Source organism: Oncorhynchus gorbuscha, linkage group LG22 (genome assembly GCF_021184085.1).
Source record: "Oncorhynchus gorbuscha isolate QuinsamMale2020 ecotype Even-year linkage group LG22, OgorEven_v1.0, whole genome shotgun sequence".
NCBI lineage: Eukaryota > Metazoa > Chordata > Actinopteri > Salmoniformes > Salmonidae > Oncorhynchus > Oncorhynchus gorbuscha.
In genome coordinates this window covers 19,391,263-19,408,288 of record NC_060194.1, presented here as the reverse complement: position 1 = coordinate 19,408,288, position 17,026 = coordinate 19,391,263, and the positions used below count along the sequence as shown (strand labels likewise).

The 17,026-nt window shown below is 40.5% G+C and overlaps 2 protein-coding genes across 2 annotated transcripts in view; one reads left to right on the top strand and one right to left on the bottom strand.

The window, feature by feature from the left end:
• LOC124010006 (laminin subunit gamma-2-like) overlaps positions 1 to 2,802 on the top strand; it is a 14,307-nt gene extending 11,505 nt beyond the window's left edge. Inside the window, exons 17-22 of the mRNA XM_046322305.1 lie at positions 165 to 311; positions 567 to 681; positions 1,098 to 1,294; positions 1,544 to 1,705; positions 1,895 to 1,994; positions 2,188 to 2,802. Coding sequence (XP_046178261.1) covers positions 165 to 311; positions 567 to 681; positions 1,098 to 1,294; positions 1,544 to 1,705; positions 1,895 to 1,994; positions 2,188 to 2,441 — 975 coding nt within the window. The 3' untranslated portion in view covers positions 2,442 to 2,802. The remainder of the gene's footprint in view (positions 1 to 164; positions 312 to 566; positions 682 to 1,097; positions 1,295 to 1,543; positions 1,706 to 1,894; positions 1,995 to 2,187) is intronic.
• Positions 2,761 to 17,026, bottom strand: LOC124010007 (nicotinamide/nicotinic acid mononucleotide adenylyltransferase 2). The gene is made up of 11 exons (XM_046322306.1): positions 16,809 to 17,026; positions 13,617 to 13,705; positions 12,858 to 12,925; positions 12,297 to 12,375; positions 8,969 to 9,098; positions 8,664 to 8,744; positions 8,384 to 8,428; positions 8,001 to 8,077; positions 7,536 to 7,637; positions 7,118 to 7,185; positions 2,761 to 6,442 (listed from the first exon to the last, which is right to left on the bottom strand). The coding sequence occupies exons 1-11, from the start codon at positions 16,891 to 16,893 to the stop codon at positions 6,340 to 6,342; spliced, it is 927 nt and encodes a 308-aa protein (XP_046178262.1). The 5' UTR covers positions 16,894 to 17,026; the 3' UTR covers positions 2,761 to 6,339.

Genomic DNA, 17,026 nt, shown 5'->3' with positions numbered 1-17,026 from the left:
GTAAACATAACAAAGCAATTAACATTCGAGGACATGAGTCAGCAAAAAATGCAAAGAGGGGGAGGAGATCTAATTAAAACCTGACTGGTGAGGAATCTAGTGCGTATGTAATTACGCTTGCACAACGCGCTGAGTCTGAATGGGCTCCTGTTTTCTGGCAAAAGGACATTGACAGTGTGGCGGCTAAATTGGATGGCCTGAGTGAACAGGTGGAGGAAAACCTCACAGAGTACCAGGCGCTACAAGAGGAGACCCAAGAGGACAAGGCTGCAGTAGAGGACCTCCTGGCCCTGGGGAAGGCAGCTCAACAGGTACACTTGAGGCCTTTCACTATTCACTCATCAGCTTTCAGAAAACTTTCTGTGTAGGATTGGTAGTATATCATATCTCATATTCCAACTTCAAAGGTTTCTGAGAAATACTTTCCTTCCTGCGACGTGTGAAATTCACTGATAGATTATCCAACTGAAGTATTTCAATAGTGTATAATTAGCTAATGACTTCACTAACCCTTATAAATGGTCATAACTGGCACGATGTTGATTGTTGGTATTTCTCTCGTACAGGAATATTACCAGCTCCTTGCTAGAGCGAATGCAGCGAAGGCCGACACAGAACTGGCCCTGAAGGCCATCACAGACAACATTGATGGGGTGGATGATGCGCTGGAGATGCTCAGAGGTATAACTTTCACATTTCAATAGGTCTTATTCCAACTACAGCACAGTAGAAATATGAATAAACTGCCAGCATATTATATGACAAGGCCGGCCCACATATTAGAAAGGCACAGACACACAGTAACTGTAATTATATCTGAGCTATATATTTCTCAGTTGAATCAATAATGACGTTCAACAGCACTACAGGCAGGTACAGCAGGTGTAAGTTAATCAATAAAATGTTATTGTGTGTCCTTTGCACCGAATACAGCGATTCTCTTATCTGAAAAGCACATATTTATTGCCCAGTATCTAGAACATAGCAAATATATTTAAAAACTGTATAACAAAAAAAGATATCTCGATACTGATACACTACAGATAAACCTGCCAGAAAAGGCCGCTGGTTATGTCTAAATCTCTTGTATCCTACAGGGTTTGACGGCCAGATCAGCAAGAACAAGGCTTTGGCAGACGAGGCCATAAAGAGACTCCCTGGCATAAATGCCACCATTCAGCAAGCTGTTGGCAACAACTCAGAGACCATATTCATCATAGGCAGTGTGTCTGATGACTACAATGATGCACTGGGCACATTCAGCAGGCTGGAAGCTGTGGTCTCTCGACTGGAGGTACCCTAACTAACAGACTCTTTCCTTTCAATGGGAATATCCAACTGGGGTTCATATGCTAATCCACAGCTTGTGCATTTAGCTCGAGTCTCTAGAAGGAAAATGTCTGTTGGGAAAACAATGAGGTTAATGTTTCGAGTCACTTATGCACATGAGCCCATTCAATTCCAGACATGACCTATTCACAACCAGAATACTTGCATGGAAACTTCAAAATGAGCTCATTTGACTGTTTTTTGTTGTCCACAGGGAATGTCCGGCTCTTTACCAGTAGCTCCCGCTGATCTACTGAAGGACGCCACCAAGCTGAAAGGGGACGTGCAGGACCTGAAGACCCAGGTGGTAGCCACTGTTTCCAAAGTGGCGGCGGAGAGGGCCAATGCTGAGGGACAGAGAGACAAAGCTGCAGAGGTCCGTTTTAGTGTGATGCCCTCAGATATGATATGTTATACCTTAACAAACCTGTGTCAATAAAACGGATTCATGTGAAACACTCCAGTACACAACTCCAGCACACACAAATGGTTCTTAAAATAAATACATTTTTCCAAATGAAAGGTCTGTAATATTTATAATGCTTTGCAATGTTCTTTCCCTCAGGCTTTAATGGGAGGAACGGGTGCCTACGTCAACGCCAAGCACACTAGAGATGCAGTGGGAGAAACACTCCTGGTCATCAATAACCTCCTGAGCATGATCGGTAAATTCCCCCAACAACTACAATCAGCAAACTCAAACAAAACAAAACCACTTGTGTTTTGTCTAATTTCACTCACCGTCCTATCATCATATTAATGTAATAAAAACACATATTTATGACATTATGATTTAAGCTGGTGCTGACCATTGGTCTTCTCCTCTCGACCCTTCCCCCTCTTCTCCTTTCCTAACAGGTAAGCCAGGCAGTGTGGACGAGGAGAGGCTCGGTGAGTTGGAGCAGTCCATCTCCAGTGCTCGTGACCAGGTCAACCAGCAGCTCCGGCCTCGACTTCAGGACCTGGAGGAGAAGGAGGCCGGCCAGAGGGCCAGGTTGTCTGGCCTCAACCTAGATATTGATATGATCCTGGATGACATCAGGAACCTGGAGGACATCCACGCCAACATCCCTAAGGGCTGCTTCAACACCCCACCAATTGAGAAACCTTAATCACCCCTATTCAAAGATCTAATGTTCCGTCCCAAATGGCACCCTATTTCCTATATAGTGCTTAAGGGCCCAAGGGCTCTGGTCAAAAGGTAGTGCACTATATAGGGAGAAGGGCTCCATTTGGGATGCCTAATTGTTTGGAAAATAACTCTGAATGTGTTATGGTGTTACGTGTTTTTACATGTGAGAAAAATGTGTGTTAAACTAAATGTATTTATAACTGTCTGCAAAAAAATGTTTTCTGTGAAGTTTCAGACTCAAGAGAAGCAATATTTTCAGTGATCTAGGAAGTGTTGAAAACATGGTATTTTCTGTTGTATTCTGTAAAATAAACTGCAATATTTATTCATTTCTTAACAATACAAACCTGGTGCCACTTAATGCAACACAAACTAATTGAATGAATGTCAATTAACATGAATGTGTTTCATGTGTCCTTCTTTTGCTCTTCAACTGAGGGACTTACTAACAATGTAAGCAACTACAAAATATATATTGTTACACACTTGGTTTATTATGGAGGTATTAATAAACTCAGAGTAGATGTTATATTGTGTCAGTCCACAGTTGAAGACGAGAAAATACAAATAATTTCTAACCCAGTGCATATTACATAGGATTCTCCCTATCCAAATAAATCAATGGACAGAATACAATCAAACTCTTGATATTATATCTACAAGTCATCTAAACCCACTCAGCTCGAATTAAAGCCGCAGGTTCTATGAAATCTTCTCTGAGACTATAGTATAGTAAAATCGGTCCATATTAACTAGGACCACGACGATGCTTATTTTTCATATCAGATTTCCCACTACATCTAGTTTATCTAAACCAGTCTTTGAAGAACACAAAGTAACTGATGTTGTGTATGTAAGGCGTACCCTGCTGAGATGTTTGATAGAAAGACTCAAGGGATGCATGAATAAAGACCATCGACTTGAAGGGATATTGGGACCCAGTTCAGTTTGTACATAAAGTATTACATTTTGAGCACACATAAAGAAGCAGTGTTGTGAGTCTGGAGCATCTTACACAGTGTACTACTGATAGTATGTTTTGTAATCAGCTATGAAACTAGCAGATAGATTAGTCTATAAAATAGCATTACTTGCAACATTTCTATAGCCTCCTGCTGTTTGTACTGGACTCTAAGTTCATTCTCAAATCAACCAGTCCTTCTGATCTCCATTCCACCCCTCAGATGTCCACAGACTAGCCCGTCTTTCCCAGTACACTACCATTCGACTATTTCCTTTTGCAATACATCCTTCTATTTTACTGTGATGTCTTACTAAGAGTCTTGAACCTCTCTATTTGTACCATTTCTACCACGATTGCCCTCAAATTAAATACTTCAGCTAAGCATATAATCATATTTCCCATTGATTGATTGTGGTCTCTCAGATCTCCGAACAGTACTTTTGTAGGTCCATCTGAACACAGACATTATGACTCAGCAACCACTCCTGGACCTGACTCCAAAAGCGAGCCAGCGAAGCACAGCGCAAAAATAAATGATCTATTGATTCTATTTCTTGGTTGCAGTCTGCCCAAGGCTGACTGTTCAATGCCCCTTATAGTGAACATTATTTTTGTGCCAAGAATTTTATATAATAGTTTAAATGGAAGAGAACACATTGTGTCAAGTGTTGTTTTATATATCAGTTCATAAACCCGATGCCGTGATATTGAAACATCAAAAATCTGTTCCCAACTATCTTGAATTCTATGCGGTATAGTTGTCAAACCTCTCAAGCTTAAATAAAACGGATATACGATTTACACTAGTCATTTTAAGCCATGCATGGTTTTTGATTGGCGGCAAACAAACTAATTTATCCTTTTCTCTTATGAGTAATTGCTCCATCCATTTTTTATGTGTGAGCTGCAATTTGGTTCTACTTTTATATTGCGCCCACATCTCCATAGACCTTTGTTAATTGCTTGTGTGACAACATTTGACTGTCCTTATTTACAATGTCATTCATAATCACGATACCTTCCTTGTACATTTTCTCCAAAACAATGTTCCTTTCCTTTATCAGTACATTGGAGTTTAGCCATATTATTTTCTGTAATATTTGTTACGCCTCTTCTGGAGGATGAAATTGGAATTGTAACCAATTCTGTATGGCTTTAAACAGGGTTCCATTTACAAGCATCTCGCTACACTCGCATTAACATCTGCTAACCATGTGTATGAGACCAATAACATTTGATTTGATTGTCAAATGGTTTGTTTTAATGGCAAAGAGCCCGCTTTTGAACATTGGATGTGCCTCTCTTAGTAGCCTACTCAAAAACCATTTTGGATATAGATATAATTTTGATATAATGGTGTCTTTAAGTGAGAGGTTTAATACCTTAATATTAAATCATTTTAACCCTCCAACTCATGTTTGTTTTATAAATATGCCCGTTTGAATGTTTTCTGGCCATTCCAGATCCAATTAAATATGACTTTCGACACGACTTGAAAATTGTCTCTTGATAGTCTTGCGTCATGTCAGACTTCTATGTTCTGCACGAGGCTGGAGAACGAGATTACTACATGGACAACTAGCACTTGTATGTCTATTTCTTTCAAATCGTGAACCAGGAGATTTCCGGAAATAGTGGAATGAATTTTACTTTTGCTTCATCGGCTATTAAAATTGAATAACCTAATAATCTTAGCCAAATGGACACACATAAAGCTACTGTAAATATGCTTTGGTCACAATTAAAGACACTTATTAAACCAAAATGTGCCCCCCTATTTACCCTTCCTTGCAGTAAGACTGACTAAATCAATGGTTACATACAATGCTCATTAAAATACACTGTCAAACGTGTCTTGGCCCTGACCATGAGGAGTTTCAGTAACAAACTACTGATCAAAGGCTATATCCCCACGTCCTTTGCAGTACAACATTAGAACACATTTATTTCAGACTGATGTTATTATGACAGAGTGTTATGTGCAAGGAGAGTGAGAGACTTGCATTTGTGAACTCATCCCCAGGGCACATGAAATGCACTTCTATAGTTTGTGCTGTTGTTTTTTTCCTCTATATGTAAAATAATCTAGCTACATAGCACACAGTAAGAAACAGGTTCATTGCATTTGTTTTTTGGAGGCGTGGTCATTTTCTCGGGTGGCAAGCAGAAGAAACGAGTCAAAATCCTTTGCACACACAAATAAATGAACGTTCAAATCATTCTCTTATGTGCAAACAGATGTACATCTTGCATCAATGCCCACTGAAAACCAAACATTTAGGCATTGATGTGCAGTCGCAGGTACATTAATACAGATACTGTACATAAAGTAGACTTGGAGTGAACAGAAAATTAAGTGAGAGGTGGGTACCCACTATATGTTCGTTTTTTTGCAATCACTTTCACAACATCTATCTACAAAGTGAGTAAGTACTCATGCCAAAACAGAAACATTCTAAGCATGCAGTCTAAAAACATACAGATTTTAAATCAACAGCAAAGGCCCAAATTCAATAGGTTACCATCTCTACACCCTCTCTTAATGACACCAAGTGGGCATCCCAAATTGCACCCTATTCCCTATAAAGTGCACTATTGTTGACCGGGTCAAATGTAGTGCACAATAGGGGAAAGTTATGCTATTTGGGACACGCCCCAAAACCCCATCCCCCCCCCCCCCCTCTCTATCCCGCCCGGCCGGCGCAGCCTACACAAAGTCAGTTGTGAAGGTGGTCCACACATACACACAGCTCTCAGGCACCTCGATGTACATCCACAGGTCAGATGAGTCACCATGATACAGTAAGAAGGGATATGGATATCTTTAAATGGAAAAGCAGTAGCTCAAGAGGAGTATACGTTTCACATGAAAGACAGACAGGGACAATATGCCAACAGGCCAAAGCAGTAGTTCCTATCCAGAAGCATTGATGTAGAGCTGACTCTGCAGGATGTAGTCGATGACTGGCTGGTTCAGGTAGTCCACCACATGGCCGTCACCATGCTGCAGGGCCAGTCTGAAGGAAGGGAACAGCCATAGAATTTCAATGATTCTAATGTTCTACGGGAACAGCTCAGTTCATCTTCTAGGGGCGGTTTCTTGGACACAGACTAAGCCTAGTCCTGGACTAAAAAGCAAGCTTAATGGAGAATCTCCATTGAAATAGCTTTTTAGTCTACGACTAGGCTGAATCTGTGTTTGGGAAACTGCCCCCTAATGTTTAGCAAATGTTGTGGTTACACCCAAGAGACACCGAACAGCAACCAAAGTGGTACATTAAGAGACATCCATATTTGTGAAAAATAACCAAACCTTTTGAGAGTCCACAGTGAAAAATAGACAATAATAATAAAGAACAGTCCATAATTATTTCTTAAATATTCCTAATGGAGGCCCAAAGGATGGTAGATACATTATAATTAAGCAATAAGGCCCGAGGAGGTGTGGTATATCGCCAATAAACCACAGCTGAGGGCTGTTCTTAAACACAACGCAACACGGAGTGCCTGGATATACAGTAGCCCTTAGCTGTGGTATATTGGCCATATACCACAAAGCCCCAAGGTACCTTATTGCTATTATAAACTGGTTACCAACGTAATTAGAGCAGTAAAATACATGTTTTCTCATGCCCTTGGTCAGCCAATCAGCATTCAGAGCTCGAACCACCCAGCTTATAATTCACACTAACCTGCTCTTGGTTGAACTGACAATGGACATAGGGTGGTTGGCATCATCTTTTACGACAGTGATGTTATCCTGGAAATTACAAAGAGAGCATCTTTTCCACATTATACAATTAATACATTGACATTTCTAATTTTCTATGGTACAGAGTTGATTTTATGTAGCTCAGTTGGTAGAGCATGGCGCTTGTAACGCCAGGGTAGTGGGTTCGATCCCCGGGACCACCCATACGTAGAATGTATGCACACATGACTGTAAGTCGCTTTGGATAAAAGCGTCTGCTAAATGGCATATATTATTATTATTATATATTATGTTAAGACATTAACATAATAAGCTTCTTACAGATTACATTATCAAGCTAATTGGTTTCCTACTTTTCACCAAGCTCATGACTCATACGCTCACAATGTAGTTATTACCTTGTACTTGCGCAGCACAGAGGAATGGTTCATTATCCTTTCTGTATCAACTCCGTCCCGAGGCACAACAACAATCCCAAAGTCTCCCACAATCACCTCCATCTGCAAACCATTTGTATGACACATTGCGGTATTTCCTTGCAATGCTAATGAAACGGGTGACTGTAATAGTTTTGCTAAAGTATCTTGGATGCAGCATTATGCTCATTCGGGTATTACATCGTTTGCATTCATGCCTCTAAGTGGACACTGGATAGATTCAAATGCCGTCCTTATTTAAAACTATTCGTCTTGCAGTGTCTCCTTTGACCTCTACAGGTCTGCCTATGTCTGCTTTAATAAAACTTTAGCGCATGCCAATAGGCAAGAATGTATTCTATGCAAAGTATGAACATAATTCTTCCGTGAATGACAGTCTCACAACAGACCTAAGAAGATGGGGAAGAGAAAGAACGAGGGGCTTACATCACTGTCTTTCCATAGGCCAGGGATGCAGAATGACTCCAGAAGATCACTGCCACATAGGAGCAAGATGCGCAACTCTGGACAATAGAGAGGAAGACAGAAATTAGACACCCAATAAACAAAGAGTTGGATAAGACAACTTCCTGTTCAATGATTTGATAATGAAGAAAGTTCTTATGGGTTGTTGAGTGAAAATCGAATGACATAAGCAAAAGCTTTTGTATTCTGACGATATACAGACTGTATGCAATATTACCTATGCAATATTACCTATGCCAATATTACCTATACAATATTACCTATGCAATATTACCTAATGCAACAGTATGCAATATTGGCAATACATAAATCTTATGGAGACGTACAAAAGAGTGTTAACTCACCAATTTCCTCATATCGCATTGCAGTACCAAGGTTGGCATTTTCATCTTTTGAGATCAAATTAAAAAGATACAAGAAAAGGTTATAATTGAATTCATCTATCATTGTGAACTTACATTGTGTTTACTTGATAGCTACCGAAAACAAATAGCTAGCTAGAACAAAGTGTTAAGATAAATTCATTCAAAAGATGAAAAGCAATACAAGCAATCCAGTAGGCATCTACAGAGGGAGCTAAGAAATGTAAGGTTTTTCAGGAAGTTGCCTGTGTAGCCTACTTACCTACAAAGGTGAAACGGTCCATGTGGGGGCGAACACAGCAAATTTTACCCAAGCTCTCACTCATCTTCCCCCACAGCTTAACTGTTTAGGTATATGGAAGAAAACATCGAACATTTTCTAGCAGCAAATTACATCCATTGAAAAATATTTACAGAACAGGCCATTCATTTCTTGGTACATTATAACAACGTTTATTCTTTTCCATCAATCATACATTTTCAAGATATTAGACCTAGATTCTCATCCTAATCGAAATGGCATGAATGTTATCTCAAATACGTTTGTGTATGTACACCATCACTCACTGGCAGTGGGCTTGTTGTTCACTGTGTTGTGGTTCTGATAGATGGCAGTCTGAGTCTTATTCTGTGGTTGGCCGATCACTGGAGTTGTGGACGGTGTGTTCACATTGGATAGAATACACCCTGTGACTCTCTGTGGACAGGAAAACATCAGAATTTACATTTTCAGTCCCAGAGAATTGCATTTGAGCCAACTTAGGTCAGCAGCACAAACAGATTGACTACATTCTGACGGAATAATTGGATTTGTCACATACTACCAACATGATATAATTGAGAAGTGTCAATCTGGTAGGTTTGTAGCAAAAAGATACACATCAAAGAAACATGACGCGTATGTGTATACATTATGTTCAATTGGGGGAAGATTAGTGTCACAATATTGATGCCTACGAACAAAGCTCTCTCTCTCTCTCTCTCTCACTCTCGCTCACTCTCGCTCACTCTCTCTACCTCCTCTTTATTCCCTCTCCTCTTCTCTCTCTCTCTCACTTCTTTCACCCCCCCTCTCTCTCTCTCTCTCTCTCTCTCTCTCTCTCTCTCTCTCTCTCTCTCTCTCTCTCTCTCTCTCTCTCTCTCTCTCTCTCTCTCTCCCCCACCTTTTCTCTCCCTCCTCTTCATCTCTCTTCTCTCCCCCTCCCTTCTTCTCGTTCTCTTTCTCTCCCTCCCTCTATCACTCTATCTCTCTATTCACCAACCCTCTCCATCGCTCCATCCATCCCTCTATTTGCCTTCCTCTGTCTCTCGCTCTGTTTATCCCCCTCTCTCTCTCTCTCTTCTCCCCTCTCTCCTCTCTCTCTCTCTCTCTCTCTCTCTCTCTCTCTCTCTCTCTCTCTCTCTCTCTCTCTCTCTCTCTCTCTCTCTCTCTCTCACTCTCACTCTCTCTCTCCTAGGAATTGTAACAAATTATTTTTTTCACTAGACACAATGTTCTGACTCGCTGACTCTCTCTCTCTCTCTCTCTTCCTCCCTCCTACTCTTTCTCTATATTTGCCTCCTTATCTCTCTCTACCTCTTCTTTATCCCACCTCCTTAACTTCTCTCTCCATCCCCCTTCTTTCATCCCCCCCTCTCTCTCTTTCTCTCTTCTCTCTCCCACCTCCACAGACTAGATATTGACACATAGATATTGACACATAAGTCAATACATTGCATTCAAGGCAAAGAAGTTGGTGATAAATTAGAAATGTGTAATTTGGGAAAAGACAGGCAGACTGACAGACAGACTTATACACTCACAGGCAGATAGACCCTCTGGTACTGCAAGACCATTGTGTCCAATGAAGGTCAAAAAAGTTGTTCTGCCCCTGAGCAAGGCAGTTAACCCACTGTTCCCCGGGTGCCGAAGACGTGGATGTCGGTTAAGGCAGCCCCCAGCACCTCTCTGATTCAGAGGGGTTGGGTTAAATGCGGAAGACACATTTCAGTTGAATACATTCAGTTGGACTGACTAGGTATCCCCTTTCCCCAATTTAGTAACTTCCTATAATAGCAGGACGCTGAAATTCAATATACGGCCTCCTGGGGTCACTTGCGCCAGTTTAAATGCCCCAGTTTCAAGCTTTGACATTAAGAACGGACTGTTTTACAGAGGACGGAATGCAGTATTTTTGTATAACTACAGGGTGAGTATAAAGGACCATCTTGAGGATGAATTAAGCCACTCCCGTTGCCATAGGAAGCTGAACCTCATCACGAGGCATCCCTGTAAGGTTGCTATCGGTTGTCTGCAAGGATGGTTAGCTAGCTCAATCACAGTCCACAGGGGCATCATGGTTATGTAATGGCTGAACGTAATGTTTTTCTATGGAAAAAAGCTGTGTTCTCTGTGGGGCGAAGCTTTCACTGTGAAGAGTTCATTTCACATGGTCAGGTGCAGGCTTGCGTTCATCAGGAGTGTCTGTTGAACTATCCCATATGTGAATTGTGTTTCTAGCCTCAATCATTCTAACAATGTCAATCAAAAGCACTTTAACTCTAGGAATTGTACACATTTATGACCGGGCGACTGTTGTGACCAGGCATATGAAATTTGAAGTAAATCGGCACAAAATTATTTTTTACCTCCATTAGACACAATGTTCTTGCAAATACTAGAGGAGCTCTGTTTGTCTGTCTGTCTGTCTGTCTGTCTGTCTGTCTGTCTGTCTGTCTGTCTGTCTGTCTGTCTGTCTGTCTGTCTGTCTGTCTGTCTGTCTGTCTGTCTGTCTGTCTGTCTGTCTGTCTGTCTGTCTGTCTGTCTGTCTGTCTGTCTGTCTGTCTGTCTGTCTGTCTGTCTGTCTGTCTGTCTGTCTGTCTGTCTGTCTGTCTGTCTGTCTGTCTGTCTGTCTGTGAGTGTGTCTGTCTGTCTTTCACCAAATTACACATTTCAAATTTAGCACCAACTTTCTTGCTATATAGAGGGGGGATTATAGAATAGAGATAGATAGAGTTGAAAGGAAAGCGAGAGAGAGAATGAGGGAGAATGAGAGAGATAGAAGACAAAAAGAGAGAGAGGGAGGGAAGGGGAGTGGATGGAGGGGGGAAATAAGGGGGAGGGGTGAGAAGAAAAGGAAAGGGGATAAAGATGAGGCAGAGGGAGGCAAAGAAAGGGAGGGAGGGAAACCAACAGACATGAACACAATTGACTTATGTGTCAACTACTTGCTTTCAATCTAATTGAAAGCAATATATTCCCTTAGGCATCAAGACCATGAAGCTTATCTCGAGGCTTCAATATTGTGACACTAATCCCCCCCCCCCATTGAATGCAATGTATTCACTTAGGCATCGTGTATATGATGCTTATCCCGAAGCATCAATACCATGACACTAATTTTCCCCCCATTAACTGCAATGTATTCACTTAGGCATCATTTATCTGATGTTTAACTCTAGGCATCAATATTGTGACACTAATTCCCCCAGTGAATGCAATGTATTCACATAAACCAGATTTACGCTTTTCTGCTGATACCAGGCTTATACTACAGTAGATATTCGAAAATAACGTAATATTTAGTTGCCGTTTAAAAAATCCCAGCATACAGTAAAGGTACAGGTAATTTATAAAAGCTGTTCAAATTGCTCTTGGTCCTTATACATACTTCCACTACGCATGTCAACGAGCCAGTGGGCCGCGCATTAATTCAACATCTATGGATAAATTCCATACACAGTAGCGAGGTCTGATGCATTTAGTGTAGGCTACCTTGAACTCTCTTCTCTCTGAACTACCACATATTTTATCAAATTGCTCTTGATATTGTCCTTCAGTGCCAAATGTACAGCTCATGCAATACAGTGTGGTCTGAGTAACTGTAGCCAGTCATTATTCCATGGCCTGGCTTACCTTCATGAGGTCACGATGATGCTCCAGCACGCTGCACGTAGTCTGCCATGTGTCCTGGTAGCACTCCCAGGGATCCACTCTGCAGGAAAATGACACATAATAGATGAACAGCTGTGTACTCCTGGGCCTGTATTCATAAAGCGTCTCAGAGAAGAAGTCCTGATCTAAGATCAGGTCCCCCCTGTCCATGCATCATAATCTAAAAGGCTAACTGATCCTAGATCAGCACTCATACTCACGCTTTATGAATACGGGCACTGATCTCTATCCTTCTTATTAGCAGGATAATAGGACTGATGATATTGCACATCTGCTAAATACCTCACACACTGACATTGCCAGAAATACATCCTGTCTCAAGGGGCTAATAGAGGCCATTCAAGATACTTACTGCCAATCAAGATTCACTTGGAATGCATCCCAAATGGCACCCTATTCCCTAGTACACAACATTTGTCTAGGGCCCATAGGGTTCTGGTCAAAAGTAGTGCACAATGTAGGGAATAGGGTGCCATTTGGACGCAGACTTGTTGTTCTGATCGGATATATCCACTGACTCACCTGATCCAGTCAGAGGACTGGACTGCCAGTTGACACATGGTGAGACGATGTCTGCTGGGGACCAGACCCTGTGAACACACAGGGGATCAATAAGCTGCTGACATTGTGTTCATTGTGTGCATCCCAAATCGCACCCTATTCCCTATATAGTGCAATATTTTGGGAATAATGTGCCATTTGTGATGCAGGCATTGTGTTCATTCTCTCTATTGTGTGCCTCTGCATGGTAATCGACTGGTTTTACATGTTTTATCTATGAGGAACATATATTTGTGTAAAATGGCTGAAGATGTCATTCTATAACTGATGTCAATCATTTGTGCAACCACAACAATGATAACATACTAATCCAATCCTCATTCGTGCTAGAGACACAATGATGAAAAAATGTGCAGAAGATTCATGATCTGACTGAAACAGCATTTCTCTTACATTTATTATTCATGTTTTCTGTTTCTTATAGAGAGAGAAACTGGGACAAGCTTTTAATTTATTCCAGAAATGGCTAGGGAGAATAGATGACGATAGAATTAGAGGTGGTTTATATAATCTGAATGCAGCAACAACACCTACACAGGAGGACCACCCAAAGCAATCACTCATTCATAAAAAATAACCCCAGTTAATTTTCTCTAAATTGCACTCCTGTCACTCATATCAGATAATTGGTTGAGGTGGTTGTTTGTTAGTTAATCAAACAAATCCACTTCGTAGATAACAAACAAAGCAGTCTGTGAATATACTGTAAGAAGTTCGTACCGGTTTGCCATAGGAGTCATGTACAGGAGAGATGATGCCCCCAATCACAATGAATTTCCCTGTTTTGTGCAGGTATTCTTTGGCTTTCTCTGTGAAGCAGATGCAGTACATACTTGTCAACATACTTATTATAGTTCATAGTGTGCACAACATTACAGTTTTAATCAGCTAACCTGTGTCTTATTGTCTGCCATCAGCTAAATGTTTCCATTTCTGTCATGAGAAGTTTGGTCACTGAATTTCTGCTTGTAATAAACAGTCTATAACGGTGTTGTCATTCATTCCTTCATAAATTGTTTTCCATAGGGCACTATTGTGAATTAACCTGATGTGTTGCTGAATATTTTGCTTTAGTTACAGTACAAAAATAAATTAACCCTAACTCGCCAGTGGATCCGTGCAAATGACAATTTTTACAGTTCATCTCTAGGGAAACAGATCAAGGAATTCCAGACGCCTTTTTCAGCCTTTTTGAAGTTGATTGATGAGGACTTTTTGTTTCGACCACAGGGTAAGCATTCATCTATTCATTCTGTTGTTGTTGTGGAGTTACTGCCTGCATGCCACCAATAGAGAAACTCATTGTTTCAGCCCTCTTCAAGCCTGTATGAGAATGTGGAAACCTACTGGAGCCTACGTGTTGCAAGTCATCAGCTCAGCTCAAAGTGTGTGATGTACAGTGCCTGTGTAAATTGACCAGAGCCATTATAGATGTAGAGTCATAAACATCAATATGATTAGAAAATGCATTATTTATTAAGGAAGAGAGGGTAAACTCTTAGAAAATAAGGTGCTATTTAGAAAAGGGTAATTTGGCTGTCCCCATAGGAGAACTATTTGAAGAACCCTTTTTGGATCCAGGAAGAAACATTGTGGTTCCCTTTACACAGAGGGTTCTACACGAAAGCCAAAAGGGTTATACCTGGACCCCAAAATGGTTCTGCTATGGGGACAGCCAAAGAACCCTTTTTTGTGTATGAGATAGAAAGTTAAGATCATGGGAACACTAGTGTATGATTTGAGGAGAGTGTTAATGAGAAAATAAAAAAATAGAATCGTTTGGGGTTGTCCATCAAAGCGGATGTTGTGGGGCAAATAATGAACTGAAGGAATGAGTTCCAAATGGCACCCTATTTGGTGCATTACTTTTTTGAAAGTACATTCTTAGAAAAAAGGGTTCCAGGTAGAACCCTTTTTGGTTGCAGGTAGAATCATTTTGGGGTCCATGTAGACCACTCTGTGGAAAGGTTTCTACATGGAACCCAAAAGTGTTCTACCTGGAAACAACAAGGGTAATTCAAAGGGTTCTCCTATGGGGAGAGCCGAAGAACCCTTTTAGATTCTAGATAGAAAAAAAGGTGCTAAGAGTGTAGTGCACTATATATGGAATAGGGTGCCATTTGGAACATAGACAAGGGTTCTACTAGTGAAGATATGCAACTTTGAATTAGGTATTAATGAGCTACATGCCCCCGCCATTACCGTCTCAAGAGAAGAATCGCAATCCAATGACTTACAACATAGATGAAACTGAATCAATATCGAAAATGTATGATGATCTGACACCATCCACATGTTTTCATATTCTGTAGTCTTAGTCCATGATACATGCATTTGTCTGCTTCTTCACTTTCTGTTGTTTCACGTAATCCCTTTATGAGTCAGAAGGGCTCACTGGGGGAGTATTCATTCCACTCATGTGCAGCTAGAGTACTTTCTTTTTTCTATAACAGCCACTGCAAGGCATGCAGAGAGGTGGTTTGGAAAATAGGTCATGGAAAAATGGACGATTTTTCCCTCTGCCTCATGATATTCCAGGTTCACTCACTACTGCTGCAGCGTAATCATTTCACTCACTCTATTCGAATGACTATCTCTTAGGATTTAGTCATTTTCAGGGTACTAGCCTATGGTGCACCTTTGTATTCCTGATTTTGGATGGCAGTAATTTTAACTCACTTTTATATAAATTGTTTGCCTCCGTTAGAGGTGCATTCATTTTAAATAGCATATAGACATTACTATATATTGATGGGCAAGATAGCTTATGTGTATTGTAAAATACAATACTTTACTAGTTCTACTGTGATTGTTTTCATCAATATACTGATGCATTTGGCTGACTGTTGTAATGTGATCTCCCTAATTGTAGCACTGTGCCATTACTGAATTGTGTGTAGAATCAGTAATGTTTCAGTTAACAAGAAAACCATAATATTTTCCTAAGTGATAAGCCATGATGAAATAGTCCACAGTTATTTAATTGATTAAATGTCAGTTGAAAACTGACAACAGTTAAAGCAAAGACAACAATGGCTTGCCTTCATTAACTATTCAAATTGTATGTCAGCAGTAAAAGAACATTAAAAAGAAGGGATGTACAGGACAACAATAAAGTCAAAAATTAGAAAATATTTAGTCATGAGATATAGATTTGCCTGTGTTTTCTTGCCATTTTGCTGAATTTCCATTAATTTGTGAATACCTGTTGTGTTTTAGCTCATTATTTTACATTTTTTTGTATGCTATTGTGATTTGAGATAAGATTTCTCATTCATTATGAGTGACGCAGTATCTGCTAGCAGGCAACCAACGCTCAAACATGCTGAATAGGCCCCTTGTGTCCAGTGGCTCAACATCCGTATAGTATACATGCTACATTTACATCTCAAACTAGCCTAGCCTGCTCTTTCAAGTCCATTTGCTGTCGGTTTCAGGGCTGGTCGGCCTATGCAGCATATACCTACGTAGGGCTACACTGAAATGATACATACTGTGCGCTCAATATAGCTGTATAGGATAATATAAACCTGTAGATTTAATGCTTCTGTTGTTAATTAATGCCATTCATACGTGGTGTTCAGAAACAGAGAGTGAAATAAATACCCCCCAACTGAAATTACAATGATTACACCATTAACTTAATTCTGACATAATCACATTTCCGTCACTGAGGCCGTAGCCCATTTCAGCACCTCCCTTATGGACAGCGAATACCAATAAAGGTCTATGGCAAAACACCAACCCAACAACACCACGCAATTATAATGCTGATATATAGGTTAAATTCCATGCTAACCTGCTGTAGACTGCTAAACGCCTTGTAATTTTTAAACATATCTCCTACCCACAACATCTGGAGAACTAAACATATCTTTAAAATATACAGAAGAGCGCGTAGGTAATGCTTACCAAACATATGAATGTGTCCTTTAGTGATGGGGTTAAAACTTCCACATGACAGCAATATAACGTGCGTTTTAGTGTTCTCCGTCATGGTATGACTGGATATGTTTTTTTTTCTGCAACTAACGATTTGTTCTCCTTTGTTTTGCTATTAGCGACCGCAGAGAGAGAGGCAAGGTTCATTTGGATGCGGCAGTATCCCAGTCTCCTCGCAGGATACAGAG